General features: G+C 37.0%; 1 protein-coding gene across 4 annotated transcripts in view; it reads right to left on the reverse strand.

The window, feature by feature from the left end:
• Positions 1-7,274: 7,274 nt before the first annotated feature.
• The window catches only part of LOC139717484 (synaptotagmin-14-like), a 70,772-nt gene continuing 62,149 nt past the window's right edge, over positions 7,275-15,897 (reverse strand). For all 4 annotated transcript variants that reach the window (XM_071629013.1, XM_071628993.1, XM_071628999.1 and 1 more), the window contains 4 exons: positions 15,019-15,429; positions 11,665-11,863; positions 10,946-11,061; positions 7,275-8,234 (listed from right to left, as the gene is read on the reverse strand). In XM_071629013.1, coding sequence (XP_071485114.1) covers positions 8,037-8,234; positions 10,946-11,061; positions 11,665-11,863; positions 15,019-15,429 — 924 coding nt within the window. In that variant the 3' untranslated portion in view covers positions 7,275-8,036. The remainder of the gene's footprint in view (positions 8,235-10,945; positions 11,062-11,664; positions 11,864-15,018; positions 15,430-15,897) is intronic.

The raw sequence follows: 15,897 nt of genomic DNA on the forward strand, positions 1-15,897 counted from the left end.
GATCCCGGGTCATTCCGAGATTTAGCGACGCCACGAAGTATACCTTCCTCGGCAGCGTACTCAACCGTGTAGCTAGCCTATTCCAAACGCTCGCCGAGATCACATTTGATAAGACTGCTGTGCCAGGTATTATGAACTGTCTCCACAACTGACATCTTTTTTTTTTAACCCTGTAAAATGAGCATTTGTTGTATATACTTGTATTTTTGTACGTATGTGTCTTGTCTACAGTATTAGATTACTATTACATACCTACATATACATATCTGTATATGTGTAAACATTTTCATAAGTAGGTAGATTGTATTGGGTTTTATATTATAATAGATCACTATCATTGTTTATCATTTCTTAGATAGTGAGAGATTGATTGATAGATATAGATACATAAATAATATATTCTATATGTTTTGTATTATGTTCGCATTATGACAAGTGTAGGTGACTAATAATTGTAAATACAGGTGAAGTAACGACTTCTTTGACTTTTACCATCAAGCGAAATCTGAGGATAAAAATCATGATGGCCGGTATTGTTTCCAGGCTGTCAGTTTTGTATTTTGCTGGTGCCATGATAATATACCCACCATTGCCCACCTCACGGGGAATTCTATAATATACAAGCCTTTACAAAAACGAATCTCAGAGTGTCGCATTTCGCTATCTTCCTATTTCAACGTCTATTGTTATATTTTCTATGAAACACTAGTACTCGGAATGACCAATGAAACAGCATCCAATCATGACCTTTCATCAAACAAGGCCATCGTGAACTCTGGGGGTGACGTAACTATAGGCCTACTACAGTATTCCCATGGAATATATAGCTAAATATAGCACTGGTTCTTAATCAAACGGTAGATCATCGCTCAGAAACCATACTCGTTGATGATGGTAGTGCACGAATGACCACTTATATTCCTGACAGCGCTTGCAACATCATGATTGGTCGTTTGATTGGTAGCAAGTTGATGCATCAATCTATTTCATCTTAAAGATATGGCATACAGGTTTTGGTTGTGGTCCTATAATACTCAAGTAAAAGGTGGGTCCAACCTGTTATTAGGACTACTTTGTTATTTTCTTTTGATATCTCAGCCATTCCAAAACCGATTTTCATTAAATAAACTTTGGATTTCTCTTATAATTATGCACTCTTCCATATTTTATAGATGGTTTATTTGATGGATACCGATTTTGAAATGGCTGAGATATCCTGAAACAAAGTGGTCCAAATAAAAGATGGGTTCCATCTTTTATCAGGACCATTTTGTTTTGGATATCTCAGCCATTTCGAAAACAATTTTCATCGAACAAACTTTAAATTCCTCGTAGACCACGCTCTTTCATTCTCATATATACAAAGTAGTTTTTCATTATCTCACAAAAGATAGATAAATAAAAAAAATCTGAAGCCCCATCTCAACCAAAACTGTACCATTCATTTAATCTATAGAAGAGCTGAATACATCGATAATGTGCAAAGCTTTACAATGGTCTAAAACAGTTTCCTGTGGGGGTGATGTACACTCATTGATACGGAACACAGCTTTGGTAATCCCATTATTTCCAAGCACTTAAAAATATCTTGATATATGCTGGTACCAATGTCCAAAAGAGTAGCTATGTGAAAGTGCCCTTCAATCTGCCCTACTGCATACCAGTGTGATATGAAATGACGTAATTATACATTAATTTCGCATCTCAGTTCTCTTAATCGCTTATGATCGTTTATAAGTAAAATCGTCCTTTTTGAATGTTTATTTTTCTTTTTCCTTTGTTCTTCACGTTCATCTTTAGTTCTGTCATCATCATCGTCTTCGTCTTCACAATAGTCATCGTCAATCATTGCCATCATCTTAGTAACAATGCCTTCATCATCATCATCATCATCATCATCATCATCATCATCATCATCATCAAAAACAATTGCCGAAATTTTAACTAAGGTTGCAGGAACCTGATTTGCATCTATGTATAACCCAGTTCGAATATAACAGAGTTTCATAATTTTTGAAGAAATAAAAACATAACTACTGTAATTTGTTTGTATAAAGATGTCTTTTTACTTTTCTCCCTCGATCACCTTCGAGTCTTGATGAGACCCCGGCGGCTGACATGTTTGTTTCCAGGGAAATGTAAACCTAGCGATTAATTGTCAGAGAAGGAGCAGGATTACCGTGCGTGGTGTTCCACTGGTAATAGCAAATTAACACTATAATAGGGTATGTGGTATAGAGTAGCCATCAGTGTCTCCATAATATCCCCCGAATATTCCCCGAGCTTGTGGAAGACACTCTTGGATACAATGCCTCTGTACTGTACCTGGCAAGTCATGGACATAGTAATATTGCATTTGCCATTTTATATCGTAGAAAACAAGAATTAAGATTTGAATAAAAAAAACCCAACAACAACACTACAAGTGGTGATAGAATCCTAGTTCAAACAAAGATGGCGCATATATAATGTGAAGAAACGTTCCCATTGACGCCTATAGTTTCAAGAGGGACGTCAGCTCCACCATTCAAACAGTTGTAAACTTTATTCACAATTTCCATAATTCTGTGGGAATCGAGCTGAATGTATTTGTCTCTTTCGGAGGTCAAAACTTGTGTCACATATAATTACTAGGTCAACGAAGAAGGTTCACTTGAAATTTTCCTTTTCCCTTCTCCGTCGTGGTTCATCTGTTTCTTTGTTATTTTGATAAAAGTATAGGCACGAGTGTCTGCCTCAATACGGATGTGACTTTTATCATCGCACCTCTACTGTTCACAAGCATTCATGCGCACAGTCACGGCGAAAACAGGAAGGTCATCTCCTTCATTAAAACGTTGACAGATTGATGGAGTAATGTCGAGCGAGATCTGTGTGATTGGATGTGTTGACATCGTTTCTTTTTTTTTATAGAAAAGGCATTGCGCTCTCCAGCAAATTGTGGTAAAGAGTTGTTTTTCTCTACGCAGGTAATGCCTTATTTGTGCTTTATAATTATTATGTTGTAGGCCTATAATGAAAACAGCAACAACCACATGACGGAGAGTTTTAGCCTCTTCATTCCTTCAGAATTAGAATTTTAAGTTTTCACATGGAAGGAAAAAAAAAACACCTCTGAAAGAGGAACTCTTTTGCGCACGTGAACAGGGCTGGACAAGTGAAATTCTGTACGGTTGATACAAGCATATCTTTATATCTCCTTGCATGCATAAAAGACAGGAGTTGTTGGTCGCACGTTTAAGTCAGGTGTGTGATGGCAAACTTGATGTGGGCAATCTTTGCTTCCCTGGCACACTTTCTTGCCTCTATACGCCACTGGTTTCATCTAACAGAGACACTAATGAGAACACTGGAAGGGGTGAGGAGCGGCGCAGATAACTGTCACGCCTGGAAGACACTTGTGCAAAGACCATGTAGTTTTTGAACCTGTGACCTGCTTTTTATTCAAAAAATGTCAATCATGCATGCTTTGATGATATCAGGAACTAAATATGAACAAACTGTTTTTTACGTGAAAATTGAATATGAGAGGGAGAGAGAGAGAAAAAAAGAAAAAGAAAAACACAGCGCCAGCATACAGGAGTCACATAACGTTTTATCACGACTACTGGTTTCGTTGTTGGTTTGTTTGGGTATTACAATTATGCACAAAATAAAACAGGGAGGATGGATTTTCTTAAAAGTACAATGACCCCCAGTGTGTCACATTGAGAGCATTGTTGTCGTTTCTTGGGTTAAAATGGATGAGTATTTATTTTCTAAACCCATTGTAGACTAGTCTAAAGTATGCTTGGGCTGGAGTAAATGGGAAATGCATGTGATAGGAGATAAAATCAGTCCATCCTCAATGGATTAAGCATGGGATTTGGGCATAAATCTAGTCTAACAAGTTCATCCTGGGATGTTTCCCAATATTGACCTACACAGGTGTAATGGTTACCTGGAAATATTTGTGTGAAAGCAGTGGCAGGACCCTTTGGAAAACAGTATTTGTGCTGAAAGGGCTACCCTATGTACATTAGACCATATACTTCACAATTATTGGCACAATAAATTACAATCATGATAATCAGAATGTTGATACAGTGGACTCCCCTTATTACGAAATCCTTGGGACTGGTAGTTTTCTTTTGTTATATCGAAATTTCGCTATAACTGAACAAATAAACAATAAAAGGCATAGGTAGGATAATGTTGCAGCCTTAATCTTTAATTTGTTGTAACCAGAATTTCATTATAACCGTGTTCATTATAGCAGGAGTGCATTGTACTATCAATTACAATAAGTCGTAGCATCACCATCATTATCATATTCTTGTTATTATTTTCATTATTGTGTTAATGCTTTTTATTACACTGTACTATCTTGTTTTGGTGAACTCTTGAATATCCATTGACAGTCACAGCAAAATTATACTTAACTTTCTGGCAAGTAGGACTACAATAGCGAACATTACAAGACAACAAATTAATAATCTTCACACTTTCAAATAGTTTTCAAACAGGTTATTGCTCCTTTATTAATAAATATTGTCTTTTTTACAGCGATGTAAACATACAAATATTACATGGATTCCACAGTTTCTGCTACCTACTGTGTATTTTGAGTATTGTACAAACAAGGTGAGAAGCCATACCGAGAGAGGAAGCACAGATATGTGAGTAGAAAAAAAAAAGACGAAATGAAGGCTTGCCTGACATAGGGGTGGCATCAGCTTAACAGCACATGTTGGAAGACTGGGATAGCTTTTAGCCCAAACTTAAATCACCTTGCAAAGTTTGGCACTGTGCAGTAGAAGTTCACCAGCTGAACCTTGTGTTGCAACAATGTATTATTTCAAATGAAATTCAGTTGGCCCCATTAAGAAGCAAATTAGGCTATACCCTTACAGAACCTAAGCGATGAAAATGCATGTTGGCGAGTGCCGATTTTTAATACCCTGATCATCATTTATGTGGCCAAAAGAATATCTAAGCATGTGCTATATATTTCACAATCATTTTTCCACTAGATTTCTTCAGATTACTTGGATATGCCCACAAAAAGCCTTCCAAACCAAGATTCTGTCAATGACATTATGTCAATCACTGCTACTGCATTAATATTGCTAAGAAAAGACACTGGAATGCAGCTTCCCCTAGGCAGAGTATAGCGGACATGTTTCCGGACAATGTGTTTTGTTAATTATATTAGTAACATGGATGAAGAAATCATGGGAAGTGTTGCTCACAGACTTCTCCATTGGAAGAATACTCCTCCATGAAAATTATCACAATTTTGATGTTATATCAATCAAATGAGTGATTCATACCAGAAGCTATATAATAAACCTGTCCATGTGCTAAAATACCAAAATGGAAGCATTCTCAACAGGACTGGTGGTACCTGTCTTTCTCTGTGTCATTTCAAATACATTGTTTCTGCTCCTTTACTCCAAAAAAAAAAAAAACTGTAGATACTGAAGAACAATGTTAAGAAAAGATTTGGAAAAAACATAGTGACTGGAGAAGTGACAAGTCTGCATAATGAGGTGAAGTCATCATGGATGCAAAATGCCTCCATTAGGACAGCATGACAATCAAACAGATACTGATCATCATCTCGGTCATGTATAGTATAGATTCAGCATATAACATTAATGCACTACATAGTACCCATGCAAAGTGGAATGATTATCTGTGAGTATAGTACCCTGTGGGAAGACTTATAAGAAAAGGAAGACAGAGGAAAAATGAAGGTAATACTTAACTCCATTATCTGATCAGAAGTACAATAGCTGGAAGAATTCATTTTCAACCCATACCACCTCAAACTACAGACAAAACATGAGATATATAAATATGAATGATTATTTCTGTTGCCACTGTCCTTCCAAAAAAAGTAAGATTCATAAGATACAGAATTGTTCAGCTACAGTTAGTTACCCCAAGAGAACACTTTTTAAAATGTATTGCATTAGACATTTGCTAAAGCTAAATATAACACATCTGCAAACCCTTATCTGATTAAAAAAAGTTTGTGACATATAAAGAAAAAATATTATTTTATCATCTGAAGTATAGACATACATGCCACTAATGATGAAATATCTGTTGTCTTCCTGTAAAACAAGAAGTCACACATCGATTGAATATTATGACCAAGAAAATACATTGTACATTCCTACCTTCTAAAACTTTTGATAGAAACTCAGAGGATGGCCATTTATCCTGGAATTCTTGTCAAAGTGGAGAACCAACAAATCAGACACTGAGTTTTGCATTGCATTTTTACATTCTGTTTCCAATCACTTACATTGTGAAATACAGAATTAAGAGGATTGATATAGAGACATTACTCCCACACAATCATTGGCAATATTTTATGATAAATTACCAATCATAATCATAACCTCAATTGAACTTGTTGCACTAACAGACATTCTTTGCATAGGTTTTGTTTAATACTTTTATTTCATTTCACTTCATTTCTGGGGGAGGCATGTAGCAAAGAATTGATAATAGAAGGGAGTAGTCACATTGGTGTCAAAATTTAGTCTGAACTAACAATCATTTTGGCAATTCATTCGCCAAACTGAGGAGTGAAGATGACATACACTGCTATAACATGGGCCAAGTAGGAGCATATCATATCCATTCTATGTTACCCGAAACCATCATAAAGCACAATGAGCTACAGCTAACGTTACACAGGTAATCATTAAAATTGTTGCATTGGCCATCAATAACTAGAGACTATTGAGTTTTCAGCACAGCTGATAGTACACTAAATGGCAATTGACCACAAAAACCACAAACTTTGACCTCACTCATCAAATGAAAGAAAATGTGAGGTTAGCTAGAAAGATTTGGTGGTGGTATTAAATCTCCAAACGGATACACTTGCCTAATGAAGACTATAAGAATGAGTTGAGAAACTCTGGTACAACTCAATACTATGACAAACTCACCCTGTACCTTTTATGAGTTTTGTATACAGCCTCTATGTCTATTCTATACTTCAATAGGAATGTCCAGTCATATATCATCCATTCCATGAAAGCTCCTTATAAAAGTAAATAAAACTGTACTGCAAATATCAGTATCTAGAAACAAACATTTGCCATCAGAACCAGTCTAACATGAAGCATTTGCACTTTTTGATTTCTAAAAAAGTAAAGAATGGAATGAACACATACATAATGTGTCCCTCAAACACAGAAAGAGCAGCACTTATAGAAAATCATGCAAGATCCTATCACATTCTTTTCATCATGTACTAAAACCTGACAGCAGATACATGATGCATGTGAGGAAGAGGAAATGAAGATGTTATGTACTGCTACCGACTTACATCAGAATATCTGTCATTCATCAGTTTTGGGATTGCAAATCAATATACATGCTCATCTGCAACAGGGCACCCTACAAATCCCAGTTTGTGTTTGCTTGATGTGACACTGGCTTCTTGCTGTGAGCAGAAATCCAGACACAACATAATGATCCAAAATTTGACTACATGCATAAACAAGTTAGTAATTTCATTTACCATCTTTTCTTTTTCTGTTATTTCTTCTTGCAATAATTCATCATCATAATTTTTAAGTCTACAAATAATTCTTCAATATAACTTTCCCCCAGCCTAGATAGTTTATTTACTTTTTTTTTGTAATGAGAGGGAGGCATGCCACATACAGCAGACTGAGAAATAATCAAAGGTCACTGTTCCATCAAAATATTTATACTACCCAAAGCAGTGGATAGCTGTACAGCTCACTACAATCTGTCAACTACAACCATCATATCGAGGTCGTTTATTATTGATATTATTGATCATTTGGTATCACCATCACTAGGGGCGCACAGGTTACAACTTGGCATGTCATATCTAAGCAAATTAACTGATACACTACTCAGTTTGGGATGAGGCTACACCTACATGCAAAAACTGTAGTAGTTTCTGAATTTCACATAGACATGCAACAAGTCTCAATTAATGATTGAAGAAATGTACGAGTGTTAGTCCACTTGAGAATATGCCAGCCAATTAATTTCCTCTACGATTCGAGGAGGGCATGCCACCGGCAGACCTGGTGGCCCTTGGATTCCCGCATCTCACTCCAGTGGCCAATCTCCTCCTCGCTGCTGTTGCTAAGGCCCATGGAGAACCAGCCGATGGACTCCTTGCGCTTCATCCCCTTCTTGTTGAAGACGCTGAAGAGAAGCGTCATCTCCGGCAGTTGGAATTGGGCCACCTGTACACAAGCACACACACACACAACAGAGAGAGAGAGAGAGAGATGAAGTGTTATACACAAGTCAAAGACTTATTTTTACTCGATATGACGGAGTGCATTATGATCACATGTGTGGCTAGTGTCATAACTGCTGTTCACTTTCATGTTTCATCCCATATGCATGGATACTGTGAGATTGTATGATTTTATGAAACTCTATCAACCAAAGATCAGGAGTATGAGGGTCCAGGGGCGGATCTAGCTTTTTTCCAAGGAGGGGGTTTAAGGGTTGAGCTGGGTATTGCAAAGTGAGTGAGAGCAAAGCGAGTGGGGGGGGGGGGGGGGAGGGTGTGGGAGGGGGGTATCCCCCCTCCCACAGTAGGGAGATTTTCAATTTTTAGGATTGCCAGCTTGCAATTTTAAGCATATTAATTACTTTGCATGCTCTATTTTCTCTCTCTCTCTCTTTTTTTGCCAAACATATATACAATGTATATATATATATATATATTTTTTTTTTTTGGGAGGGGGGGGGGGGTTGGTGCAGCCCCACCCGCGCCCCAAGCGCAGTGGAACATGTCTGGTTTGGGGGGGGGGGGGAGGGCAAAATTTCGACGGGGATGGGCACATTGACGTGATGGTTTGAGATCCTCGGCGAGGGAGCGAAGCGACCGAGCGGGGGGAGGGGGAGTACAAAAGTCGCGTTTATAGAGCATTTAAAAGCAAATTTCTAGGAAATTAAAAAGTGGATAGAATCATTTGCAAATGACTATGATTATACGGGGGTATAACATTATTTCATGAGACGGTGTGAGATCCGCGGCGAGAGCGAAGCGACAGAGCGGGGGAGGGTGTGGGAGGGGGATATACCTCTTCCCATGTCCCACGCATAGGGACTTTTTGTAAAAACAGAGTATAAAAGTCGCGTTTCTAGAGCATTTAAATCAAATTCCTAGGGAACTAAACACAGTAAAAAAAATCCCCGCGAAGGACTATGATCATAAATTATGCAAACTATTCATTCTATTATAAGTATGGACAGAGCGAGCGAGCCACTCTCACTTTGCCATTCGTCTGAAATGTATTCATTAAAAGCTAAAACGTAATCGCATTGTTTGAGCAATAAAAATTATTCTTGTATTACAAGAAAGCATAGAAGAAAAGAAAAAAAGTAGGCTTTACTAAAGGTATGTTCCACGGGGCACACTCGAGGACGCGAGGCTACCATCTATACACTAAATTTACTCATAAAGTAAATATTAGTGTATAAAGATATGATAATGTATATTGATAGTGTATTATAATTTTCGCCCCGTTAGGGGCGACAATTTTGCATATTCAGTTTTAAAATTGACAGCTTTTACGCAAGAAAAGTGCCTTTATTGTTGATTTTGGTCTTCAAATAATTGACTAATTAGTTGTTGTTTGTTTGTATGTTCTTTTTTTTTTTTTACTTGGCAGCCCAAGAGGGGGGTTTAAACCCCCTAAACCCCCCCTGTAGATCCGCCACTGGGGTCTCAGTAAGAACATACAATAATGAATAAATGTATAAAAATGAACATCCGAAGACTCATTTGTCTTGTATTTCTATGACGCATTTTTGTTAGTGGAATACAATTTCAGCACACCTATTGCTGCTAAGATGAAAAAGCACCAGGATGCCACATCACACACAATATTTTAAGAATCCTCATATGGAAAAAACATTCATAACTTCTACCTACATCATGCAAAATTGGTCAAAAAAAACCAACAAAAACAATGATGAACACGATCTCCCTGCTTGCAAAGTTTCTGACAAAAATTCATCAATGTTAATTTAGGATAGCAATAATCTATCACCAAACTCTTGCCCCATCTATGCACTGATTTACCAAATGAAGCCTGGTCACACATCTAATGTCTGTGGGATTCTGCACTCTACATGAAACAATGTTTTTTTTGCAGTTTCCAGCTCAAGTAGAATTTTTTTTTCTTCAAAAAGTACTGTAAATTACAACATCTATATTCTTTCTTTAATGACCCAGACAGTGACAACATGCAAGAAATACTGCCAGGACCACCTCATATTAACTCAAGTCCCTCATCATTTAAGATCTGTATGTTAAAGGAGAATTCCAGTCCAATTGAAAGTTATCAGAAAAGAAAGAGTAAAGTTTTCCGAGCAGAACAAAGAAAACTTGATCAAAATCGAATGAACATCAAGGAAGTTATGAAATTGTGAAGTTTTAGCTTATTTTCATGAAACAGTTCTCGAACCGTCAATATGAATATGCAAATACTAAATTGATGATGTCCTGTCCTCACAATTTGTCATACAGGTTTCATACAAAAAATTTTGAGATTTTCAGTTTTTATTCAAATGCAATTATGCCCAGTCTCAAATCCTAATATATCTGACTGTTTTTTTTTTCTTCAAATCATCCAATCAGAAAAAACAACATGTCTTATACTTTCATAGCAGAAAAATTTAGTTTTAAATTTTTTTTTGTACACAATCTGTAGAAACTGTGAGGTGATTATATCATCACCTTACTCATTTACATATTCATATCAAATCTTCAAGAATTGTTCAGCAAAACACAGTGAATCTTCAAAATTGTGTAACTTCCTTACTCTAATGACCAAATTTTCATTGTCGTGCTTGTCAGATTTTACTCTTTCCTCTCAGACTAACTTGTAATTGACCCGAATTCCCCTTTAAGCTATAAATTCTGTTTCACACAAACCTGGAAGAAGAAAGTTTCCTTAAACGTCGGGTTAGACTGCCCTCGTCTGACAGAGGTCTTACTCTTGGAGACTTCGAAACCACTTGATGACATCAGTGCCACCTTCACATAGGAGTCTGGTATAATGAAGAATGAATGTCAGAAAAATGATTTCAAATGAGGCACATTTTGCATAAAATGCCACATTTGGTATGTACTATACCACCACTGGTAGATACAGCTAGAAGTTTGGAGTGCATCTGGGGAGGCATTTCATGAAGCATTTTGTCAGACAAATTTGTTGGACAATTTGCTTTCCGTTAATCAGGTGCAAGGATTTCAGTAGCTTAAAACAGTTTGACAGACAAAATAGCTGACAAAACCCTTCAAGAAATGACCCCCTTCCCCAACAACAATAATAATGATAATAATGATGATAATAATAATAATAGTGATACAAGGATGACGACGATGACGATGTTGTTAACAACAACAACAACAACAATAATGATAATAATAGCAATAACAATAACAATAAACAACAATAATAAACAACAACAACACTAATAATAATGATAATAACAATAATAATAATAATAATGATAATAATAATAATAATAATAATAATAATAATAATAATAATAATAATAATAATGATAATAATAATAATAATAATAATAATAATAATAATAATAATAATAATAATAAACATGCAATCCTAAATTTGCCCACATACGTACCAGGAGCCCTGCCAGCAGCTCTCTGCTTGAAGTGACTACCCTTGATGATCTCCACATCCAAGCGGCCCGTGGTGGCGTTGTAGGCGAGGCCGACAAGGAGCTCCGGCACGCTGCCCTGGCCCAGGGATTGCAGGGAGGAAGTACTGTTTGTGTCCGAGAGGTCTGAGGTGCTGGAGTAGGGGGATGATCCACCCTTGGACTGAAAATAAAGAATGACATAGACATGAAAGTACATGGTGTCGTGGTGTGAATTTTCTTCAAGTTGTCTCCCTCTACAAATAATATTCTCTCGCTTTCAAAACAAGAAAGTATAGAGGGGTGAATTTTCTTCAATTTGTTTCCCTCTGCAAATAATATTTTCTTGCTTTCAAAAAAAAGAATGTATGATTCATTTTCTTCACATGGTATCATTCTTCAGCTTCAACTTGTCACAAATTCCTTCTGAAGCCCCAGGGTGGGGTGGGGTCATAACACATGATAAAAAGTAATATTTGAGATACAGCTAGGGTGCTACAGGTAAGCATTCTATTTTTTTGTCTGCTCTTATTTAAAGTTCCACACTGCTAGTGAATGTAAACAAATAAATGTCTCATACAGTTTCTTTGAGATTATTTTCGATTAATGTCCTGAAATGCTGTGAAGGTCAAACATTATTCAGGCTATGTACTTAAATATCAGTAGCTACAGTATAACACTCATTCCATGAAATCTTCATTCATATTCTTGGCCCATTCTCAGTAAAAGCGTTCAAATACGGAATTTTGGTGTCGCCGACATTCCATGACAGTTTGCGGTTCCCTGAAACCTATTAGATACTATCTATATGTTTATAATATATCACGAGGACTTTATTTGTTAAAAATAAACACGATCAAATGCGGTTGTCTGCCTTTTTGTATAAAATTTTGCTGTTAAACTTCGTTAAGACCCCCAAAACGCAGTGTCGCCGGCTATTTCAGAATTATGTTTTATTGCTCCTCTCCGTCCACAAACACACTTTCCAAATATCATTTTCATGGACGATGAGCATATCATATGTGCTAATCACAATACTCAAAAAGTTCCAAAATTTTTATTGACTTCTTTTTTTATAGCCTTTTGAAACCTGTCGCCAAATTCACCGCCAGATACGTTACCAGTTTCTTTAGTGTTACAGCATTGCGAAAATAACAAGACTATACAATGACCCTGTGTATATGAAACCCTGAGGATATACTTCATACACTGCAAGTACTTAGATTTTTTTGTGCAACAGCTCTTTATTGAGAATACGGTACAATGTTTGAAATATCGGTTTTCTACACTTTTATTTGGACAGATACGTTACATACTTTTCACACCACCCACTGCGACAGATATTGCAATGTCAGACAAATTGTATATTATACATTACTCCTCGGAATGACGCATCGATTCAACATTAAAGTTTAGTACAAGTGAGAAATATTTGGTAGATATCGCTCTCATAATAATATGATCGACCATATACGTTACCACAGATACGTTACCCCAGATACGTGACCGAATTTTGCTCATTGGTCTTGTGCTTTCTGGGGATCAAATCTGGTCAAAATTCATCCCTACACATTACATGCTTCGTTTTGTTGGACCTCAGGATTATATTCTTACACCAAAAGGACAGAGAGGTGAAAAAGAGCAACACTTCCACATGATTTTTCTTTGTGCGTCAGTGTCTCACAATTCAATGTCAAGTTTTCCGACAGATACGTTACCATATAATCAAAATGCTGAAAAGAAATTGTAAATGTTTTTACAAACAAATCGTTGTGTGCTCATAAACTCCAAAGTTCTATTCTATAAAACCCAGCCACTTTCATATTCCATGCAACAACTTTGAACGTTTATTTTACAAGACGAAGCTAAGATTCAGCATATCAGTTTTTTGCTTTTCAGATTTAGCAGATACGTTACGTATAATTCAGGGCACCCGCGGTGACAAATAATGTTATGTAAAACAAGGTGTTCATAAAACAATTCTGCATAGAATGACGCTTCCATAAAAAATTAAAGTTATGTTCAAATGAAGAATATTCAGTAGAAATTGCTCTGTAACTTCACCTACAGATTCATTTACGGTACGCCAGATACGTTACCAAACTTTGAAAGAGTAAAAAGTAGTTTATGAAACGCTTCCGAGAAAAGTTTCAGTGTTCTGTTGCATATTTATTCTAGTGTTTTTCAACATATGAAGAACTACTCAAGATTCATTGATAAGTTGAACAATTATTTATTCATTTTCATTAAAAGGGATGAGCCAAATACGTTACCATAGGTCAAACAACTGTTTAGCAAATCGAGTTCATAGAGACTGTACCTACTTCTTTCTAAGTGCCTGCAAAAAATATATATTTTTAAACCTTGTTTGCATTATCCATCAAAACTTAATGAATATTTATAGTCAGATGGATAAATACATTCAGACGTAAGATGAGAATATTCTGTGAATGAAGAACTCAGCTTTCACATTTAGGGCTCTTTTCCACTACATTTCATAGTTTAAATATTACGTACAATGTTTAAAATTGTTAATTTGGGCTTACATCATTCATTTTTACATCAATTCATGAGGTCAATAATTAAACAGGTGATATTTATTAATTCATACACAACTAAAATTATTACTCATATTTTTACCAGATACGTTACCAAAGGTGATTCGATGTTTTTCAATAGTTATTTCCCCAGGAAAGCAATTCATATTTGTTTCCAGTGGAAATTCCAGATCGGATCGTTCCCTTTGCATGATTTGTGGGATTCGAAACTTTATTTGTAAGCGAAATTTGCTAAAAATACAAAGTGAATCTTATGGTTACATTTCCTTTCAGCAAAAAGCATATTTCAAACTACCACACAGAAATAATTTCTACCAATTAGCAAGGGATGACAACATCTTTACCTCTTGAAAAACCGCAATATCTTTAGGGGGGACAGATGTCTTTTCCTGAACAGAAATTGGATCAAAACAATAAATTTACTTCAGAGTTAGGAGTCCATTACAACATGTAAATTTGTGGTAACGTATCTGATTGGTGATCAAAAATAAAAAATGATGCTCTATTTCCATTCATTTTTACTCAATGAATGGCCATCATTTAGAATGTTCCACTTTTTGTTTCGTATTTGACCGGTTTTGAAGTTTCCGAAAACACGTCTTTGAATGTATTACTTTGTGGTTGATTTTTCGGTTTTACTCACATGGAATTGAACACTTAATCTGAGAATGGCCCTCTTGCCAACTCCTGAGCTAGATCCTATATGTGTAACATTATCTCCTGGACGATTAAATCCATCACAATCAGACTCTGAGAGAGAGAGAAATGAGGTGTCACTCACTGTCTCGCTGCGGGGCTCAATCCGTACTTTGATGATCTGCTTGGAGGAGACGTTGAGGGAGGAGAACTTGATGATGCTCTCGCCCATGAGCCTCTCCTTCCGCATGCGCTCGCAGCCGTACAGCCGGCAGCGCAGTGCCGTGCTCACCACCTCATGTGGGAAGATGCGGGAGAAGCGGAAGAGCTCCTTGAAGAGCGGATCCTGCGACTCCCTGATGTGGGTCTTGGCCCGCTGGCGCTTGGCGGGCAGCAGGAGCAGGCGGAGCCGGTAGCTGCTGGCCCCGCCCTCCTCCTTGGATGGCAGGTTGTGGCATTTGATGACGGTGACGTTCATGCGGCGCGCCTCGCCGTTGTACTGGAAGACCAGCTCGAGCTCGCCCACAGCGGGTCCTGCTTCTTGTGGCTGGATAGTCTGTGTTGTTAATTCAGCACAAAGAGAGATGCATGGTTAATGGGAATGATAATCATCATCATTAAGGTGAATCTTTGATTCAGCGGAAGAGACAAGGTTTGACATCATTGGTGGCCCACGGTCACTAGAAATGGATGTTGACCTACCACTTAAAAAAGTGTTTTGGCGGCCAGATTGGGGTTCCAATAATGTGTGAGTGTGTGTACATTGTTTTTTTTTAATGTGATTTCCTATGTAGAAAAAGAATAAGAGAATACTAAACCTACGGCTCAGGATTTCAAAACTGCATGCATTTCAGCTACCATGCAAGGTTGCAAGATAGTCTACATGGCTGAACTCAGTCTATTTTACTGCCAATTATGACCAAACTTTCCATCTTAATCTTATCTATCCAATAATAGAGACAGGCATATACCTACGTGTATATGTTGGATATAATCATGTCATGAATAAGTGGTGTCATGAATA

The sequence above is a fragment of the Diadema antillarum genome, unplaced genomic scaffold (assembly GCF_040938485.1).
Source record: "Diadema antillarum isolate AM-2024a unplaced genomic scaffold, OU_Dant_1.0 scf00000007, whole genome shotgun sequence".
Lineage (NCBI taxonomy): Eukaryota > Metazoa > Echinodermata > Echinoidea > Diadematoida > Diadematidae > Diadema > Diadema antillarum.